Source organism: Caloenas nicobarica, chromosome 22, assembly GCF_036013445.1.
Source record: "Caloenas nicobarica isolate bCalNic1 chromosome 22, bCalNic1.hap1, whole genome shotgun sequence".
NCBI lineage: Eukaryota > Metazoa > Chordata > Aves > Columbiformes > Columbidae > Caloenas > Caloenas nicobarica.
The window spans coordinates 517,823-539,679 of NC_088266.1; the positions used below are offsets into that span (position 1 = coordinate 517,823).

At 54.5% G+C, this 21,857-nt stretch overlaps 1 protein-coding gene across 2 annotated transcripts in view; it reads right to left on the reverse strand.

Moving 5' to 3' along the window:
* EPHB2 (EPH receptor B2) overlaps positions 1-21,857 on the reverse strand; it is a 134,387-nt gene that overhangs the window by 45,178 nt on the left and 67,352 nt on the right. For both annotated transcript variants that reach the window (XM_065650237.1, XM_065650236.1), the window contains exons 4-5: positions 3,279-3,434; positions 2,359-2,694 (exon numbers count right to left, since the gene is read on the reverse strand). In XM_065650237.1, coding sequence (XP_065506309.1) covers positions 2,359-2,694; positions 3,279-3,434 — 492 coding nt within the window. The remainder of the gene's footprint in view (positions 1-2,358; positions 2,695-3,278; positions 3,435-21,857) is intronic.

Here is a 21,857-nt window from a genome sequence, read left to right on the forward strand (position 1 = left end):
CAGAAGGTTAAAAATGCTGCTGGTGAGGTAGCATCTCAGCCCCGAAAGCACCAGGCAGAGGTGGTGCCCCATCCCCAACAGTGGTTCATCTCTCCCTGGGTGAACCTGGGCGATCTTGGAGTTTTCTTTGGAGCTGGGAGGTCCCTGAAGGCCAGCGGAGTGGCAGCTTTGCAGATGGCCATCGTCCAGTTACGGCAGGAGCACAACCCTGCCATGTATTTGGTCCTCAGAGGCTGCCGAACCCCGAGCAAAGGCAGAGGGAGGCTGCAGTCACCATCCCCACACTCATCCCTCCCTCTGCTCGCTCTCTACAACACCCTCCATCCTCCTGTCCCAGCTCTGCCTTTGTGTCTGCAGCTTCTGTTACCAACTTCTAATGATCTACATCAAGGCTGCCAGGCAGTGGGAGCGTAAGCAGAAGAATTCAGAGCCTCTAATTACAGAGGAATTAGCAAGCAGACAGTTACTGTTTAGTGCTAATGAATAGATACATTAAGAGAGACATCACACAGGCTGAGAAGTGTGAGCCCTGATAATAAAGGAGCGTCAAAGAAAGAAAACACAAGGAGGAGGATCCAGGGGACTGAAAAGGATTCACCTGCAACTCAGCTCTCTGGTTTTGCTGAGGTGGAAGTAGCCACAGGCAGTACATTATGGTAGCAATCACACCATATAACTGCAAAGTGCAAAATCCGAGCATTAAATAACTCACCTACAGCATGGGACAATGCTGGGGCTGTGCAGAGCCCCTTCCCAACCCCAAGCAGCATCACACCCACCCCGTCTCCATCAGCCATCTCTGTAAGGGAACCTGCAACAGGTCACCGTCCCAGTCCAGTTCCTCTCTCCTCATCATGTGTGAACGTGTTCCTGTGCGTGGTCAAACCAGGGTTCAACACTATGCTAAATCTGCCTTCAGAGCTGCTAGACTGCATTGAGAACACTGCGACCCTGCGGCTCCTGAGCTAACTCCAGATCAGAGGTCAGTCTGCCAGTTCATGTGCAACCAAGACATTTTTGCAGGTTACCTCTCTCTCAGAGCTCTGCATGTCCAGCCAAGTGCTGCCCACCTGCACCCCACGTCAAACACCTCCCATCCCCTGCAGCCAGCACACAAGTCTCCAGGCAATTCAGTGGAAATGCAATCATGCACGACTGCTGAATTCAGTCTTGAAGGTCCAGGGCAGCCTGAGGCATGTTCACACTCCCCACACATTTGCTGCAGTGCTCAGAGGGACCACAGACACCCACTCGCTCCCACGCGTGTTTGTACCTTATTGGCGTGCTTCCACCGTGCAATGGGGTTAAGCAAAGCCCCGGTCTGTGCTGCAGCTCCAGGTGGGCTGGGAGAGCAGCCCCGAGCAGCAGCTCTGCGGGAAATGCTGCAGGAGCAGCCCTGCCAGCCACCCTGACACAGCCCCAGCAAAACCGCCCTGCGTAGGAGGAGTGTAGCAAAACCCCAGGCTAGCACAGAGCTGGAGACCCCGAATGAAACCCTGCCAGCTCTGCTGCGTGGTCTTCTTCACCCAGGTGACTCTGCAGCAGCACAGGACCTGGAGCGGCTTTATGGTCATCCCATATATCCATCTCCCAGCCCCTCTTCTATGCAGCTTTCCTCTCCTTTCATACCTGTCCTGGCTTTCTCTGCAGTCAGAGCAGAGACTGCAATTTGTGTCAAAATGCTGGAGCTAATCTTCCCTTCCCTCCTCAGGAAGCAGGAGCAGGAGCTGCAGAAGGCTGCCAGCAGCTGCTGTCTGCAGCACAGCAAGGCTGCATGCAACCGATGCTCCCAGCACTGGAGAGCAATGCTGAGACACCAGGGGACAGGGACACGAGCTGTTCTGCTGCGGGGACAGGGCAGGCAGCTCTGCCTTGGGGCACAGTCCAGCTTTTTGCTGAGATAAGGGATATTTTTCACACCCAAGGCCTTGGATTCATCCTGGAAGTGCCAGACCTGTGCGCTTGGGTCATTGGCAGCACTACAGAGCAAGCGACACCGTAGAATCACAGAATGGTTTGTGTTGAAGGGCCCTTCCCAGCCCCCCCAGTGCCCCCCCTGCCATGAGCAGGGACATCTGCACCAGCTCAGGTTGCTCAGAGCCCCGTCCAGCCTGGCCTGGGATGTCTCCAGGGATGCTTCACCCACCACATCTCTGGCCAACCTGGGCCAGGCTCTCACCACCCTCAGGGCCAACAATTTCTTCCTCATGTCCATGCCACATCTCACCCCACCTCTTCTCTCCTTCAAGCCCTGCTCACCCCACAGGGTTTCACCCAGCACCTCTTGACCAGGAGATCTCTGCCCACCACCTCCCCTTGCAGGACAAGTCTGCTGGGAGCCATGGCTCCGCATCTTACCAGCCTGGTTGGTGGTGATGTTCACTGATGCAAACTGCGGGGAGAAGGGGCTCTGGTCAGTGACGCCGTTCACCGCCTGGATCTCGAAGGTGTACTGGGTGTGGGCCAGCAGGTCACTGATGTAGATGCGCGGCTCCGTCAGGCCCAGCTGGCGGGGGGCGAACTGCACGTTGTCCCCGCAGCGCGTGCAGGCGCCGCGGCCGGAGCCGCAGCTCTTGCAGATGATGTTGTACACCAGGTCCTCCCGGCCCCCCGAGTCCCGCGGCGGGGTCCACTCCAGCATCAGAGAGGTCTCGTTCACGCTGGAGATGACGGACTGGGGGGCAGACGGGATAGCTGTAAAGGGAACAGACAGAAGGTGTAAGAGCCAGAGCCCTGCTCACGGCTGCAGGAGCAGCTGCACCCGCTCCGTACCCCTGCCCCCAGACAGGACTCTACAGCAGGCACGCACTGAACTGGGCGCTTCTCCTGGTGTCAGGGGTGCATGGCCAAGCTGGACAGCCAAATGCAAGAGTGGGAACAAAACCTGTCCTCTTAACCCTGGCTAATTTGATTACGTGGCAGCCCTTGGCAAAATCCCCCAGTTAATTTTTGTAGCATTTCTGATTCCTGGCCTTTGCACTAATCTCCTGTGTGCCAACTCACAGGTCTTATCATCCAGGTACAGCCCCAGAGTGAAGTCATCCCACTGCCTAGAACAGCACAAAAACCCCTAAATTTCTGTCCCCTTTGCACGTGCAATGTTTGCAAAACACACACCTGCAATGCTCCTCTGGATGAGGTGCTCTGAGCCCCCTGGCCTCCTCCAAAACCCCAGAGGCAGATGCCTTTGTTACGCATCACTCGGCGCTTTGACTGGCACGTGTGTCCGTCCCCTCTGCATGCAACCACCCCTCCCCAGTTGCCCAGAACCCACATACTGGTGCACGGCATGTCGACAGGATCAGCATCTGCCCGGTAATATCCGTTTCGGCACACGCAGTTAGTGGCCCCTTCCGAAGTCGTCCGGCTGTTAATCGGGCAGTGGACGCATCCTTCATCCCCTTGGCTGGCCTTGAACGTCCCCGACGGGCAGCCTGGAAGAGAACCAGGAGCAGCGGTGAGTGGGGAAGACAGGGCTGGCGGGGCCACCGGGGGCCCGGCAGTGCTGCCAGGAAACACCCTCGGGGCTTTGCAGAGTCCAAAGCCCAAACCTGACAATTTGAAGTAAACACAGCGGAGAAGGAGCAGCTGGCTGGAGGCTCTGAGGAGGCCAGCGCTGCTGCTGGCGCTGCCTGTAGGGATGGGGAGACATCGCCCCGCTAGTTCCCAACCATCAGCGCAGAACAGGGGCCACACAGGGAGTCTGACGAATACAAAGGGGATTTTTAGCCACCGTCACGTAAGGAGATGCAAGCGGCTGTGCCACGTCAGACCAAAGGTCCACGGTCACCACCACCCCAGCAGTGGCCACCCAAGGAGCAGGGCACGAGCCAGACACACGCATCGCCCACCGGACCTTCGCACCCTCCGACAAGTCACAGCTCAGGGACTTTCCAAGAGGCAGCTCTTTGCATGTGACGTCCCTTGTGGGGATCCACTAAGTTACCCAGTCAGTTTTTTATTCCATGCAAATGTTTTGCCACCATTTTATCCTGCAGCACAGAGCCTCGTGGTGTAATTGTGTGCTGCATGAAGAAACTGCTGCCTCCTGCTTCGGAGCTGCCGGCTGCCGTTTCATTTGATCCGATCTCACACTTGCATTGGCAGTGAACGTTCAATTGCCATCCACCTTCTCTATGACCATGTAAGTACTTAAAAGGGCCCTACGAGAAAGACGGAGACAGATCTTTCAGCAGGACAAGGGGTGATGGTTTTAAATTAAAGGAGGGAGACTCAGGCCAGACATGAGGAAGGAATTGTTGGCCCTGAGGGTGGTGAGAGCCTGGCCCGGGTTGGCCAGAGAGGTGGTGGCTGAACCATCCCTGGAGACATCCCAGGCCAGGCTGGACGGGGCTCTGAGCAACCGGAGCTGGTGCAGATGTCCCTGCTCATGGCAGGGGGGCACTGGGGACCTGGGGAGGTCCCTCCAACCCAAACCGTTCTGTCGACTCTATAACTCTGTGGCCCCTGGGGCTGCACAAACCTCCATCGTGCCCCAAGCAAGTTACATAACGACATTCACTATTTTCTTCTCTACTCTTTTCTCATCATTAGCGATGTCCAAATTGTTATCTAACCACCAATGTACCAACCAGAGTACCTATTATAGCCCCACGGTCTCTTTCCTGAGAGCCACCAGCCAACCCACAGCCTCTGTGCACGTGTGTGTGGAGTTGGGGTTGTTTTCTCCCACTTGCATCACTTCACGTCTATTGAATTCCAGTCGCGTTCTCACTCCCCAGTCATGGCATCTCACAACGTCCTTTTGCAACTCTCCACAGCCAGTACTTGTCTTCACTACTCAATATCACAAGTGAATCATCACTCCTGTCCCGATGGCAGCAGCGTGCTGGGTTCTGCCCCCACTGGGGCTCGGACCCCGAATCCTCACAGAAGATGCTCCATCAGCAACAGCCGCCCAAAAAACCGCGTGTTGAGCCAGGCAGAGTGGGCGAGGGTGGCACAGAGTGTACGTGGTGCCTGTGCAGATGGGTGGTGAAGGCTGGGCCGCGGTGTGAAATACAATATTAACTGAGACGGCACAGGTGGCTAACGATATCAACGCAAAGCTTTAAACACCAGAAAGTCCTTTCCAAGTCAAGGGATCACCAGGGTCAAGGCAAAAAGCTCGGCTATAAGCATTCAGCGCCATGGCTCTCCGTGATCGCTCTTGGTTGCGCTGTTAATTTCTTGTGCAGCACGAAGAGCCTGGGGGTGGCAGGTGGCTTCTGCTCTGAAACGAGTTAAACAAACTTCTACTTCAGTTTGCTGCCAAGGCTTTCAGGAATGAGACAGATCAGAAAAACAGCCTGGGAAAAACATACGCTCGGGGTTGCTGTAAGCAAGAGCTATTACTGCGATTATCTATTTTTTTCTTCGAAAAAAACTTTAGGTTTTTCTTTCAGTTTTCATCTCCCTTCAAAATTATCTTGAGTTTCCAATGAGAAAAGCTCGACTGAAAAATACCATCGGCTTTCCTGCTTGCAAAGTCTCTCCTGACTCCTACAGTCAAAGGATCTGTTGAAAAACAGGCTTCTCCTCATGCTCAGGGATCTTTGCACCTTCGCTGTCCCCTGTCCCCCACACGTTTGACTCCATTTCTGACTCTATTCCCAGCACATCCCTCGGTACAAACCCCCCGCGGAGGGTGTTAAGCTGTTGGGAGAGGTGATGGCTGCGCCGTTCTCCGTTACAGAGAGCGATGGTGGTTCTGCAGCTGTAACGGTAACAGGGTCCCCGTGCTAATACCAATTTTTGAAACATGATAAGACCAACACACAAAATTGCTCTAGTCTGACATGCAGGGTGAAATATGGGGTCACTTGATCAAAGATGTTTTGAGACACAGGCCTCTTTCACCTTCCCAAGGCTTATTTTAAAAATAACAACTTTCCTATAAGGTTTCTTCTGCATCAAGATAGAGACACATCAAAAAAATGCCTCTGCTGATGAGATTTACTGACTGGCCCCGAGAGACAAAAACCATTCCCCAGGTTTGGCCTGGCACAGGCTAACAGCTGCAATTAATACTTCTGCATGTGCTGCTCTGAGAGCCAGGCAAAAATCAGGGGTTTAATGATTGTTCACCAACAATACCAAGCTGGGATGTTAAAACTCATTGCACATGCTGTCAAAACACAGACAGAAGTTTTGGCAATTTTCTTCCTCCCCAGGAGGTCTTGCACACCAGCATGGGATAAAATAATCCTGGAAAATCAGAATTTATCCAAAGATAATTGTTCTGAAATCATGCCGAAAGACAGGAAAATCACTGAAATTTGATGCAAAGCCTTTTTTTGTTTTTTTCTTCTCCTCTCAAGTAATGACAACCTCCAGAAGTAAAATAAACCAACACTGTGTTTGAAACCGTTTTGTCCCCTCCAGGTCTTCCTCTGGGTGAGAAAACAGCTTTTAATTTGGAATCCATCCAATTTCTTGTTTCCAGAGTAAACAGCAAATCAAAACTGCAATCTTCACACAGGGGTTAAACCCCCTCCTGTTCGCACAGCGTGGATGTTCTCACCACTTGCTGGCAGACACGAGGACACCCCAGTGCTGCCCCGGCTGGTGACAGCACCTTTGGGACATGCTGCTTCCCCTGAGGCTTGTGACGAGGACAGGGCCAGAGCACCCCTAGAAACTCCCGCTTGGAAAGGGGGAACTGACACAGTGAAATCGCAGAAATCGCTACTTTATCAGAGCATCCTTCCTCCCAGGAGGGCGATTACCGTGACAGCAGCTCTGGCCCCATCGCTGAAGCAGGGGCGGTTTGCAGCTTCCCACGCGGTGGGTTCCTGCATCCCCAGCACCAATCGGAGGATGCTAATAGGGGTTCACGGGAAACAGATGGACCTTTAATTGCCTCGCTGCTGCACGTAGGCATGGATGGCTGCCTCGCTGGGTACGGCTTGCAGGCAGCAGCGGGTTTGCTAACAGCCCTGGCTGTAGCTCTCAAACAGACTGGGAACGCCTAAGCAGCACTGGGTGTCCTTGTTCCCCATCCACCCATTCCCTGAGCACGGAAGGGCGGTTGTGCCTGGGAATACGCGTGCTTTGGGAAGGGAATGGCACGGAGAAGGACCCACGAGGGGTCCTGCCCTCTGCTGCAGGAAGACCAGGCCAGGGATCTGGGAGGCAAGGCCACTTCTGCAGCATCTGCTGCTGGAGGCAGCGCTGGCACCGGGCTCCAGCCCTCCTGCCCTGGGGCAGCTCGGTGGAGAAAGCATCCCGTGTTTCGGCCTGAAGGAAAAGCCTTTGGCCAAACATGCAGGAAAGGTCACAGAGAGGTTCCCTGTTTGCTGGCCCCACGTCCCACCGCCTCTCTCTAACCAACTTTTTAATTAATCCAGTATGATGTGCGTAGGCTCCAAACAGGCTCCTCCGCATCCAAAACTGTCCTGGCCTTCACAGCCCACCCCACACCACTTCTGCAAACAGCTCATAGCAACCAGCTCTCTCTTGCCATAAAAGTTCCTAAAATGGCACCTTCGGCCTGTGCGAACGGCTCTGAGGACGGGTCGTCCCCGGCTCCCTGTGCCTGGCTTTGTTTCTCCTGGCAGCGAGGCTCCTTCCACTCCAGCAAGGCGTTTTTAATGGCTGATGGAAAACAGGCAGCCCTGGCTCTGTCAGTTAGGATCTGCCAAGAGTCTTAAATCCCCGCCTTATCTTCCAGCTGCCTCTCTCCTCCCCGCGGGGCAGAGGCAGGGGCAGGCTGGCTGGCTCTGCATCCCCGCATCCTCAGCATCCCTGGTGCTGCGGTACTCGGAGCAGTTCACCTTGGCCGCATCCCGCCTCTTGCCCTCCCCTGTGATTTTGGGAGCCCCCTCCCACGGCCCTCCCCACTCCCACTGGCATCCTCATCACCTCACAAACCCCACACAAGTCTCTGGTGCCCTTGGCCACACACCACGGGACTGCCCCTGCACCGACCCCACACCGAATGGGTGCCAGCGATTGGAAAATAGGAAAAACAATGTCCTGGGCCATGCCAGGAGGAGCCTGGCCAGCACATCACAGGAGGTTTTTTCCCCTGCCAGGCACTGGGGTTGCTGCCACAGCTTGTTTGGGGTTGCCCAGTTCAAGGGTGATGTGGAGGAACAGGAGAGTTAAGGGGGGCCACCAAGTCACCCAGGGCATCCGAGGAGCGGCGGAAAGAGCCGGGATGGGTTAACTGGGGCAAGAGGGGATCTAACGGCAGCTGCAGCTATTTGGGGACAGCTGATGCAAAGAAGACAGACCCAAACAGACCCAACCCCAGAGTGCGTAGCGAGGGACAAGGACCACAAGTTCAGACTGGACATTAGGAGAAGCTCCTTCTCCGAAGGATGGTGCAGCCCTGGGACAGGTCACAGAGGTGTGGCAGATCTTCCTTGGGGTGGACTGCTCATGGGCTGTATCTGGGTATTTATGGTGTTGTCCCATGCTGAAGGCTATTATGTCCAACCAGCTCTGAATTTACCCCTTTTCCCTTTCATCGGTCATGCCCTTCTTACAAGACGAGATGCATGTTGCAATGACATTGTCATTTTTTTCCATATTCTTGCCCATGCTGTCCCTTGTGCCCTGACCCTGTTTGCAGCCGTGCATGCGAATGGCCCTCACCAGGTGCCTCAGACCAGCGAGAACACCTGGAGCTGTATGAGCTCCACATGCACATTCCCCTTGCCAGAGCTGTGCAGCCTCCTCGGGACCAGACCAGACCAAACACTTTGTCTCACCTGCCCAAGTTGCCCATTCTCTGCTTGTTCGTGTCTCCAGGCCCTCACACGATGGTGTTTGTCACCTGAGCGAAAGGCTGGACAACCCAAAGGAGCAATGCTGCCCATTGCCTTTGGATCTGCTTATGCTTCCGCCATGGCCTCTCCAGTATGGACCCATTAGTGCTGGAGGCGAGAGGACCCAATCCTGCCTTGCAGGACCGCGGTGCAGGAGGCAGCTGGTAACAGCCAAGCCCCTTGGACTTGGCTTTGGAGTTGGCTGCGAGCTCTGAAAGAGAGAGGATCTTGGACCTCTAGGTGCCAGCTCTCTGCACTCATCCTTCCTGGGGCTGCCCAGGTCCTTCAGTTTCCCTCCTGATAAATTTAATTAGCAGCCTACACTGTTACCTCATACTTGAGATAAGCAATTAATCCCATTGCCAGGTGCTGTCACTGCCAACGACTCTGACAGCATTTGGAGAGCAGAGGATGGAAATAAAGAAGGGAAAACAGGGTTAAATGAGATTAACTGAAGGGGAATGTGGAGCTCAGCTGACTTCTGTGATGTGGATTAAAGACTCGTCAATGAAGGAAGAAGAAGTTGCAATGCAAATGTTCCTGTTTAACCCCATCATTCTCCACAGGACAGAAATAGAAGTGGATCACAATGGCCTGCAAAAGCGTCCTCCCATTGCTGGCTGGCAGCTTTAAATAGGCCCCCATGCTGTTGACTGGACCAGCAACCTGCAGCTCACCAGCACCCCGAGGAGCTCAGCTGGGTCACATCAGCTCTCCCGCACACTGGCACCGCTGCTCCGGCCGCGCAGCCGGAGCTGCCAGGACTGCAAAACCCACATCCCCTACACTGGTGCTCCCCAGAGGTGCCCCCCAAGCCACCTCATCTGCCTTCCAGCTTCAGCCCAGGGCTCGTTCAGACACAGCCCCCTTGGAAGCGCCCCTGGTAAGAATTTCCACGCTGCTCCCTGCCTGTCTGCAGCTCACCACTGGCTGCTTGGCTGAGGAGGTTGTGTCTTATCCTCACCATCACCCACCTTTCGCTTGGTCCGCAGGCAGGTGCAGAGGGGCAGCGTGGGACTGTGACAAGACCTTAGTACTGGGGTGTGACCGAGATTTGGAGAGGACTGGGTGAGGCAGAGTGATGCCCTGTTTTGGGAGCTCCCCAAAAGAGCACACTGGGAGGTCCTGAAAGGGGCAAATGGTCCCCAACCTTCCAGCCAGGCTGTCCTCAGCCCAGCTCCAACAAGTTCCAAAGACCAGGGGAACTGCACGGACCAGCGATTCAGCCTTTGGACAACATGGGACAAACCGATGCTGGTCATACAGTGACTTGGCAGCACAGCCTGGGCCAAAGCCAGGCAGTTACAGTCACAGAGGCACAGGATGTCAGGGGCTGGAAGGGACCTCGGAAGCTCATCCAGTCCAACCCCCCGCCGGAGCAGGAACACCCAGATGAGGTTACACAGAAGGTGTCCAGGAGGGTTGGAATGTCTGCAGAGAAGGAGACTCCACAACCTCCCTGGGCAGCCTGGGCCAGGCTCTGGCACCCTCACCAGGAAGAAGTTTCTTCTCATCTTTAAGTGGAACCTCCTGTGTTCCAGTTTGCACCCATTGCCCCTTGTCCTATCACTGGTTGTCACCCAGAAGAGCCTGGCTCCATCCTCCTGACACTCCCCCTTTCCATATTGATCCCCATGGATGAGTCACCCCTCAGTCTCCTCTTCTCCAGCTCCAGAGCCCCAGCTCCTCAGCCTTTCCTCACACGGGAGATGCTCCACTCCCTTCAGCATCTTCGTGGCTGCGCTGGACTCTCTCCAGCAGTTCCCTGTCCTTCTGGAGCTGAGGGGCCCAGAACTGGACACAACATTCCAGATGCGGTCTCACCAGGGCAGAGCAGAGGGGCAGGAGAACCTCTCTGACCTACTGACCACCCCCCTTCTAATCCCCCCAGGTCCCATTGCCCTTCCTGGCCACAAGGGCCCAGTGCTGGCTCAGGGTCACCCTGCTGTCCCTAGGACCCCCAGGTCTCTTTCCCCTACACTGCTCTCCAACAGGTCATTCCCCAACCTATACTGGAACCTGAGGTTGTCCTTGCCCAGATGCAAGACTCTACACTTGCCCTTGTTCTATTTCATTAAATTTTTCCCCACCCAGCTCTCCAGCCTGTCCAGGTCTCCGGATGGCAGCACAGCCTTCCAGTGTCAGCCACCCCTCCCAGTTTGGTGTCATCAGCAAACGTGCTGAGAGTCACTCTATTCCCTCATCCAAGTCATTGATGAATGTATCGAATAGTACTGGTCCCAGTACCGACCCTTGAGGGACTCCACTAGATAAAGGCCTCCAACTGGACTCTGCCCCATTGATCATAACTCTCTGGCTTCTCTCCTTCAGCCAGTTCCCAGTCCACCTCACTACCCGATTGTCCAGACCACACTTCCTCAGTTTAGCAGCAAGGATGCTGTGGGAGACTGTGTCAAATGCTTTACTGAAATCAAGATAGACCACATCCACTGCTTTGCCATCATCTATTGTTCCCTGCTCTTCTGCAAGAGCATCCCCAGCCTGCTTGCCAGGACAGCCTTGGGCTGGCAGCACCCTCGCCCAGACCCTCCCAGCTCTCTCCAGTGTCACTCAGACCCTCCCAGCTCTCTCCAGTGTCACCCAGACCCTCCCAGCTCTCTCCAGTGTCACCCAATCCCTCCCAGCTCTCTCCAGTGCCCACACCAGCAGCAGGGCTGAGCCCCAGCCTGGGAGAGGCTCTGTGCCGGGGGCTTGCCAGCAAATCCCTCCTGCAGCTTCCACAGGGTTCGCAAGGTCACCTTCCCGCTAGCACTGCTCAGAAGTTCAAGCATCTGGTGAGACCGTGCACCTGTGGGCACACACCTGCGAGCCCCCCCACCGACCTGCTCCGGGCGGCACATCCATCAGACGGGATGGGACTCAGCTGTCAGGGAGAAACGCCTGGAATTCCTTACCTGCCCGGTCAGCCTGGTTCAGCCTCCTCAACCTGTCATGGGGCTCTTAAAGAGAAACGGAAAGCTTTCTGTCCCTGCCTGAGCATGGGGGTGCTTGCAGCATCCTCCGGTTACAGACAGCAAGTACCATAATCCAGCATATTTCTGCTGGAGCTGTTCAGTCGACACCCGAGGGAGAGGACTTCCCTACCCAAAGGAGACGTGGAGCTGTGTGTTCATCACACTGCTGTAGACCACAGGCGACCAACTGCACGAAGTTCGACAAGGGCAAGTTCCGGGTTTTGCACCTGGGACACGACAACCCTGGCTGTACAGACTGGGGGACGAGATGCTGGAGAGCAGCTCCACGGAGAGGGATCTGGGGGTTGTAGTTGACGGCAAGTTGAACATGAGCCACCGGTGTCCCTGGAGCCAGGAGGGCCCCGTGTCCTGGTGCATCCAGCACAGCAGGGCCAGCCGGGCAGGGAGGGGATTGTCCCGCTCTGGGGCGGCCTCACCTGGAGCATTCACTGTGTGCAGGGCTGGGGACACAGGAGACAAGGAGATAAAGCTGCTGGAGAGTGTCCAGAAGAGGCTATGAGGTTGGTGAAGGGTTTGGAGGGGAAGCCGTATGAGGAGCGGCTGAAGTCCCTGGGTTTGTTCAGCTGGAGCAGAGCAGACTGAGGGCAGAGCTCATGGGGCTGCAGCTTCAGCAGGGGAGCAGGAGGGGCCGGGCTGAGCTCTTCTCTCTGTGACAGTGACAGAGCCCAGGGAACGGCAGAAGATGTGCCAGGGGAGAGTCAGTTGGACATGAGGAAAAGGTTCTTCACCCAGAGGTGCTGGACACTGGAATGGGCTCCCCAGGGAGGTGTCACGGCCCCAACCTGACAGTGTTCAAGAAGAGACTGGACAGCGTCCTCAGAAACACAGGGTGACCTGTGGGGTGTCCTGTGCAGGGACAGGAGCTGGACTTGATGACCCTGTGGGTCCCTTCCAGCTCAGGACATTCTGGGATTCTGTGACTGCAGCCCCATGGGCAGGGTTCAGAGCTCACTTGCAGCGTCACCCCTGGGTGAAGCCGAAACCAGAGGTGAGTTGGCAGGTCAGGAGCACAGCTCTGGTGGCAGCAGATGCTTTGTCCCTCCTCGCTCCTGCAGACACTTGAAGAGCACCCTAGGATGAAGCTCCCAGGACCAAGCTCAGCGCGACATCCACCGCTCTGGGGATGTTGGGTGCTTCTGGTCTAGGAGCAACCCCAGTCCCAGCTCACGGGGCGAGCAGGACACTGCCAGCACCTGCCCAGTTTCAACCCCCAAACCGCGTCTGGGCGGCTCGGCACGGACACGAGGACGCTCGTGCGGAGCGAGGCGGACGCGCCAGACGAGGTGCCGCGCCACGGGGCTATTGCTGTGCAGTTACGCGCTACCAGATACACCAAATGTCACGTCCTCCTTGTTCGGCCTCCCGTTTTCTTCTGGTGCAGAGGATGGACTGATGCGTTTTCCAGCCTCTGACTGCAAGACTGCAGGGGTGGGTTTTTTGTTTTTGCTTTAGATTATTTACAATATAGTCATTTATCTTATTTTCATATTTTTTAAAATGCTTTTCAGGAAGCAGCATGTCCTTTTTCAATAAACACTGCAGCTCTACATACTGAACGAGCAGTTGTGTAAACGGTAAGCCAGCTTTCTCCAAGTGGTCTCTAGAAGAACTTGGGACTTTCACGTTTTGTTACTTTGTTTGGTCTTGTTTAAATGTTTCCCAAAGCTCCTGCCTGGGAGAGCTGTGCCTCTGGAGGGTGGTGTGTTAACCATTACAGGAACGGCTCCCAAACTTTTAACACAGGGAAAGAAGAAAACCAAGCAAGTGGTGACATCAAAGTTGCACTGATGGAAAATCCCTAATCCTATAAACCCTTCCCGCATTAATTGGTGTTAAAACAAAGATAATCTTATCTCAGCCCTATAAAAGGAGGGATAGGATGTGCTCTCTAAAAGCCTCTCTAAAAGCCCTCATAAACTTGACAAACATTCCACATTTCCAGCCCGAGGAGAATCGCTTTAATCCCAAAGGAAACATGAAATAAAAATGGCGCTTTTCCTGGACAAGAGCCCTTCAAACGGACGGTCTCCCCGTCCCCGTGTGAATCCAGAGCCACTGCCCTGGCCCCGCGGGGCTGCTGGGGACGGACCCGCGTCCAGCACGACCAGACACAGCCGCGGGGACCCGAGCAGCGGGGACCCCAGTGTCCGCACATCTCCCGCTACGAGCAGGCCAGGACCAGGCCTGGGCGGCCTCGTATCTCCACCTCCAGGGACTCCAAGAGCATCTGTGGCTGCTCAAGTTTTTTATCTGAGAACCGCTCACCTTGACCCATCTCCCCTACCCCAGATGTCGGAGGAGCAGGTTTCAGGGTCAGGGGTGCAGAGCCTGGGACGGGGTCTCTGAAGGACACCCCAGGCTGACCCGGAGCCCCTGGGCCAGCGTGCAGAAGCGTTGATGGCAGCGTTCCCAAATCGCTGTGCCACCAACTCCCTCGGCGTGAGGACCCGCGGCCCCCACCCTGCGGTCTCCTCTCCACCTCCAGCGGACGCCCTCGGGGTGCAGCTCCCCGGGGAGCCTCTCCAGGGCACAAGCAGCTTTTCCAGGTGGAGGCGGTCAGGAAAATTTGGAGTGGGCATGTTTACTCATTACATTTTAACACCGCTTAGCACCCAGTTTAGACAAGTTTAAAACATGCCAGCTGGTTAAGTGCCAGCAGCCGCTTTCCAGATGACAACATTGTTCTTTGTCAGCAGTAGGTGCTGAGTGGAGCTGGCATAAGGGCTGATTAAAGATGGTTAGTTATGGTGGTTTAAATCACCGGGGGTGTAGCTGCACAGTAACTTTCCAGCCCGCAGAGAAGCTGCAGGCAGCGCCGCATGGGACGGGAGGTCACACACGGCCCAGGGCAGCTCCACACCGTCCGCCTCCACCGACCAAAACACCCTGAAGTTGGAACGCGTACTTGGGAAGGGCGAAACCCGAGGAGAACCGGCCTTCCTCCAAAACAAGCTCCCAAGTGCTCTGGCACTTGTGAGACCTGTGTGGAGCACTGTGTCCAGTTTGGGGCTCTCCAGTGCAAGGAAGATACTGGAGGGACTCCAGGGGATGTCACCGGGACAGCTGGGGGCTCGAGCAGGGGTGGGCCAGGGCAGTCTGAGGGTCAGATGTGAGCCTGGAGAAGAGAAGGAGAAGGAAAGATCTTATTGCTGCCTTCAGCAACCCAACTGGGGAGTGCAAGGAAGGTGGAGCCAGACCCTCAGAGGTAGAACAAGGCTCAAGATGGGATACGGGAAATACCAGCTTTTCATCGCGAGGGAGATCAAGTATTGGAAGGAGAGCTCAGACAGGTGCAGGGATCTACATCCTCTGGGACAGCCAATGCTTCTCCCAAGGGGCTGGCACATATTCGGGTCAGCGAAGCTGCTCATCACCAACAGAGCTTCCACTCCTCAAGCTGCTGGATGCCCAGCCTGCCCCCCACTTCACGGACAAGCACAGCAAACGGTTGTGCAAACATGCTGCTGCTCTGAAGGCAAAAAAGAGCCACTTACACCAGGAGCACAGAGGTCAAGCAGTTGTTTGTAGGAGCAGCCCGGGGAAAAAAAAAACCACCTCATTTTTTTACCTTTTTTAAATCCACAGACTTTGTTAAATCAATCACAGCTGAAAGAGACAGTCGCCTTCCCCGAGCAGAGCCCCTCGGTGCTGTCACCGCGCAGCCTCACCACCACGGCACCAGCCCGTGACTCCAGCTCTGTCCATCTGTCCCTGCCACCTCCGATTCACTCATGTCCGAACAGGCACGCTTCTGGCCCTTCAACGTCTTCGAGGATTCCCCAACGACCTGAGCTGAAGCAGCTTCATCCAGCAACGAGCTGCCATGGCAACACGGTGCGATGGACTCTGAACCAACAGGTTTTGAGTTTGCGAAGGGAACTGCAAGAAGAAACCAAAATCGCTGTGGCTCCAGGCGGCTGATCTGCCAAAAAGCTGGGGCTCCTTTGAAGCGCCCTGCTCCCGAGGAAGATGTACAGACAGCCTCTGAGAGGTCCGTCCCTGGAGGGGCAACGTCAGCTTTAAGCCAGGGTTGGAGAAGGAGTGTTGAGAGCCCAAGGGTGACCATGACCCACGTGTCCTTCCCTAGAGCGGGCACAGCCAGAGCACCAGTGCCTGTCACTGCACCCATCTGCATTGATGCTGTGTGTCTGTCTGCAGCATTATTTAGGAGCTGTCAGCTTGCTATCTCAGCACTGCTGATGAAGTAAAACACACAAAGTATTGTAACTGGAAGGATTCGCAGTGGGGAGATAAGGTTTTTTAAGCAAGACAACCTGAGTGCTAGAAATTTTTGGAACCGCAGGAATAAAGCCATTTGAGCAGCCTCCTCCCCACCTCCCAGCCTCCAAGCTCTCGTGTGTGTGCATGCCCGAAGTGTTTGCAGCACACAACCACACACCGTTTTCCCGCACACGGAGGACAGACGGGACTGGGAGCACGCTGGCTTCTGCAGGAACGGGCACATGGGCCATCACCGAGAGAGCCACCAGCAGCAGAAAGGGGAGCAGGAAGAAAGATAAAAGCAAGACAAACTAAACCTCTCTAGAAGAGCTCGTCTCTCCCATATTTGATAGAATTTTTGGAATACGTGGATGACTCCGTGACACGGTCATCCCTTGCTGGCATCGCCACTGCGTTCAGCATCCCTGGATGCCCAGGACCTGATGTGGACATCCAGGGATCCATTTGTCGTGGTTAAACCCAAGCTGGTGACACAACCACGATAGCCGCTCACTCACCCTCTCCCCAGTAGGAGAGAGAATCAACAGGGAAGGGAGAAACTTGGATTGAGATAAACAGTTTAATAAAATAACAAATACTAATACACTACTAGTAAATATATATAAAAAATAGAAATAAAAGATACTCAAGGCAATTCCTCACGAATTCTGTCCACAACTGAGCAGCCGGTCCCAGGAAGCAGCACCCTGGTCCTGATCCCAAAGAGAGGAAAAAAAGGCAGAAAAGCCAAGATGCCTCTGCAAAGTGGCAAAAAGCCGAACTAAACATCCCGCGCCAAAACTCCCCCAGCCCAAGAGAGAAAGCGCCTGAGAGTGAGCAAGAGCAAGAATGCCCCAAAGAGAGAGAGACCTGAAGATCCCCCTCCTTAAATCTGGAGCATGACGCTAATGGGGTGGAACACTCTTATTGATCAGTCGGGGTGTCAGTCCAGCTCTGTCCATCCATCCTCCTTCCTCGCTGCCTCACACCTGTGGGCAGAGCTCAGAGTGTCCTTGGCTCTCAGACCAGAGCAATTACAAACGTTAACTCTGTGCTGGGCTGTTATCTGCTCATTCTCAAAGTAAGTCCAAATAATGAGCATGCTAGCCATGAAAAAGAAAGGTTTCTAACTGCATGAAGAAAATAAACTCATTTTCAGTCAAACCAGCACACCATTCACAGCCTCATCTGAGTTCAACATGTCCCGTGGCATCAGTGATCCAGGGGACACTAGGATCCTAACATGACTCTGCTACGGCTTCACCCCAGACCTGTTCAACCTTTCCGCTGACATGAGCCGGGCACTTGGAGGCTGGGCAGAGAGCGCAAAGTCCAAGGAAGGAAGCCATGGCTGTAATCAACACGTGTATTTTTGATAGAGAGCAGGAAATATGATGCGGGGCTGCGCAATGAACTACGAATACATAAAACTAGCAAAACCCCCGACTCCTTCCAAACAGCAGGACTGACCATCCCGCACACTGAGGAAAAGCAGCGAGGTCGAGCCAAGATCACCACGTGCCAGGGATGAGCATGTAAGGAGAGTTAAAGTACGGATTCTGTATGTTATTTTCTAGGAAATCTTTTATAAACCCTCCCTATTTTTCACAACTGTAACAACTTCAGCAATTTGTGGCTGAATAAATACCCAGGGGCAATTTCCACTGTCGGCATTCCCTCTACACTCAATGCCTCAATCTGGCAGTGGTGTTTGTGCAGCATTAAGGGTTGCAAGCGATCAACATCAGAAGGAGAAGGTTGAACCCGAGGTCCCCTGGCTCTCATTTCCCTGATAACTTTCTCTGAAAGGATGCTCTGCTGAGGGAACAGCAGCAGCAAATAATTATCTGCCTACATCCATCCGGAGCAGCGTTATACGGCAGGACCTGAGAGCCACTCATACACTGTCAGAGCACACAGACGGGAAGAGGCGATTTTCAACAGCTCGTAATTCCCTTTATTTGGGTGGGTTTTGCCGGCATCCATCAAAATGCACCTTCCACACCTGAAAGCTTTCTTCCACCAGATTTCATGCTTCCATACTCTCAGATTTTCATACTCCCACTGGAAAGCAGAGAGGCCTTGGAAAGGCATCCCGAGCAACTTGAGACGGAAAAAATGTGAGGTTGCTCCAACACGAGGCTGGGAGTACGCTGACTGCTTTCAGCTGCACAGAAGTTGAACTCAGTTCCTGCCTCTGTGCATTTATAAGTAAATCTCAGTAAATCAGGGGTCTTCTCCAGCTTCCCATACTGCCAGGGCTCTCCCACTGCGCTCACGGTCTTGCTGCCAGCGCCGGGCACGCAGCACAAGCACTGAACGGGTTCCCAGAGATGACAGCAAAGCCACCAAGGGCAGAAAGTGCTAATAAAACGCTATGAAAAATAACTAAGATTGCCTCAAAAAAAAGTCGTCGTTGTCCCCAGGAAAATGCAATTCAGATTTTCCTGTAAAAATTCATTCTGGCCAAGAAATGACACTGGAGGAGTAAAAATGCATCTTAAAAAGCCACGAACTGGCAGCAGCCGCTTTAAATTAGTATGCGCAAAATACAAGCAGTTGATAAGAGCAGCTAAACTGGGCAGTGGAAAAAACAGGGCTCGTAAGGTTAACAACAACAGGATGGAAATGAAGAATGCAAGAAAAATGAAGCTATAGGAAAGGTATGTGTGTGCCCCAAAATATGGCAAATTTGTCCTTTGTGACACGGAAAGAGATATATAATAATATAATGTATGCACAGAGAAGGATTGTTTCATAACCAACACTTCTTTAAAATTTTCCATTCCCCCTGAAAGTAGGAAGAATATCAGCAATCGTCTCCCAGCGCCAGGCAGGATTAGATAACTCGTACCCAAGAGCTTTAAGAGTCAGCCAAGGAAAACTGTGATGCGAGTGCTGGTGTGTATGAAATCAGCCGCAGTGAGACCATTTCAGGGGACCAGACACACTGATACCACCGTGGCTATGATGTTAAAGGGTAAGAGACGCTTAGCTCTCTTGGCCAAGATGATGGCACCACTGCCAGGGGTAAAGAGTGGAACAAGTGACATCAAATAAAGTCCTCTGATATATCTGCTATGTGTTGTGGGGTTTCCTTGGTTCACCGATGACTTTGCAGAGTGGGATCAGATACACCCGGTGCACTGGCAAGGTTGAGCATCCTCCTGGCCCCATTCTTCAAGTAGCGGTTCTCGGCACCACGTGCCACGTTGAAGAAAACAGGCTGAGAAGCAGAGAGGTTGCTGCAGGGAAAGGGCTGAGCATGACAACCTGGCATGAAGCTGCAGCAAGATCAGCGAGATCCTCAGATGAAGGAGGCAGCAAGTGCCCAACACATTGAGTCAGAACTGGAGGTGATGTGAGAGCTGCGCACGGGCAGCATTGTACAACCAACGATTTCCTGGTCCCTCAGCAGCTGTATAGAAATATAGACAGATTCGGGCTTCTTAATCTACAGACTGCCCAGCTACCAAGCTCATTTGGCTGCAAGGAGTCCCAGAAGTCCTTCGCCAGGGACCTTCACTGCATTTCCCCGAGGTCAGATGGTTCCAAAGCCCACGGCACAGCGGTGGCTGACACAAGGATTTCCTCCGTCTGCACAGGAGACAGGGAAAGCAACCACGCCGGTCTAGGTGGGAAGCAGCTGCATTGTTCAGAGCAGGGACCGCAGTCGGGGAAGGGTTTTCTTCAAAGCACGAGGCGCTTGGAGCAGTTCCAGCCAGGGCTGGAGCAGAACAGATGGCAGAGCCCCACTAATCCAGACAGGCAAGCCAAGCCCGGCACTGCGCAGCAACCTGGGACGCTGCCAAGCATGAATTCCCACTTTAAAGGCCCCACTTGCTCTGACAGATTACCACAGCCCCCCGAGAAGGTCCTGTGGGGAGATGCTCCTGTTTGGGAAGATTTGAGCCCTGCCTGATGAAGGAGCAGGGAGAGGAAAGCAGAGCTGGGCTGGAGCACGGGGTGCACGTCCCAGCCCGCTCCTGTTGCAGTCCTCCCTAACGGGGCACAGAACCCCAGACTTCCCACCCCGACACATCTGCATCCCTCAGCCTTGCAGGCCGCATGCTGCAGCGTGGGGATGTTAACAAGGAATTGCCTTATTATTAGGGCCGCATGAGCAAAACTCAAGCTGCCATGCACATCAACGTAAGGTCTGTCTTCTCCTCTCTCCTGCTCCTTTTCGCTCTGGGATACAGGGCCTAGTTTTCCATGGAAAGGCAATGTCGCGGGCGAGGTCACACAGACTGCCTGTGGCCAGCTTGCAAGGCAGAGCTCTGCTTGGCAGGACAAGGACCAGTAGACCAGCAGACCCTCTTGTGCAAACAGCAACTCTGCTGGGACTAAACACAAGCTCCTCACAGCATCTCTGTGTTGCTAAAGCTCTTCCTGCCTGGTGACTTCTCCTCCTCCTCCTCTCTCTCCGGGGTACTTTTCCCCGCTGCTTTTGTTCCTGTGATTTCATCTGCTCATATGGGAAAGCATCATTAAGAGTGTCCCCAGGTTGTTCTCTGCCCAGCCTCCCACACGGGATCTCAGCATCCCTCACATCATCACAGCGGGATGTGGACTCCGCTCTCCTCCCATGCTGGTCCCCACGCTCTCCCGCCGGCCCTGCTGCCCAGCTCTCTGGCTGAGCTGACACATGAGATATCTCCTGCGGGAAGGAGGTACCAAAAAAGTGACGAGGAGGAAAGTGCTCAGTGGCTGCTCTGCACCGGGAGCTCCTGGTACAGCAGTGCCTGAAGCCAAAGAGGTACCCAACAGCACGAGGGCCACGGGCTCTCCAAACCTATTGGCCAAGCAAGGAGCAATGACCAGCTGCCTGTGTCCTTGTCTGAAGGAGACCTCACAGAAGGCAGCGCATCCCTGGACGGCTCCAGGCCACGAAGGGTACGGCCGAGCAGGCACCAGCATCACGGGCAACACCATGTTCTCCTGCGCCAGAACAGGGAAGGGATGGCAGCTCGCTACACCACAAACCACAGTTGGTGCAGGCAAAGCAGCCGCTAATGACTTGTCCCTCAGCTTGTCTGCAGTCACCTGTCCAGCCAACACAGCCTGTGTTGGATGTGACAACGCGCCTGGAAATCCATAGAGCCGGGGTCGTGCAGCAATGGTTACTCGTCCTGGAGAAAGCACAAGTGGATGCAGCACGGCAGCCTCGCTTCTCCCCCGTGCCAGGATGCCTGGCTGGCCACCACGGCCCCACCAGTTCGCCCCAGTGCACACAGTGCCACGGACTGGAACCCAGATGCTCACAGGATGCTATCTCTGGTCTAGAGCTGAAAATTAAATTAAAACCGTGACGGGGACAGTTAATTAAAGCAGATTAGTGTGAGACTAATTAGGGACGCTGACACTGCAACCATCAAGCCCTGCGATGTTAATTAGCTGTTCATTAATGTCAGCTCCCTGTTCAGTACAGAAATATGAACTGCCTGTCTCCTGCCTTCATGCACAGCAGAGCACACAGCACCACTCGGTCGTCTCCTCCGAGGGCACACCCGGCCTCCCATCACCCCCCAGCAGGGACGCCATCACACCAACAGTGAGATGACCCTCACCACCACCAACAGTGAGATCTTCACCACCACCCGGCACAGGGACAAGGCCACCACCGGCAGCAAAATCCCGTCACCATCCTGAACCACTACAGCCACCGACAGCCAGAAGGTCCCCATCCCCACCCCACCCCACCCTACCATGCCACCATGAACAGCATGACACCACAGCACCACCTGTGAACATCTGCCATGTCCCTCATTAGTGGGCAGAACGCTCAGAAAGTTGAGTGTTGCCCAGGATCCAACCCCAGAACTCCCTAAAAGTAGCACCCACTCTCTTCCACATCCATAATGTG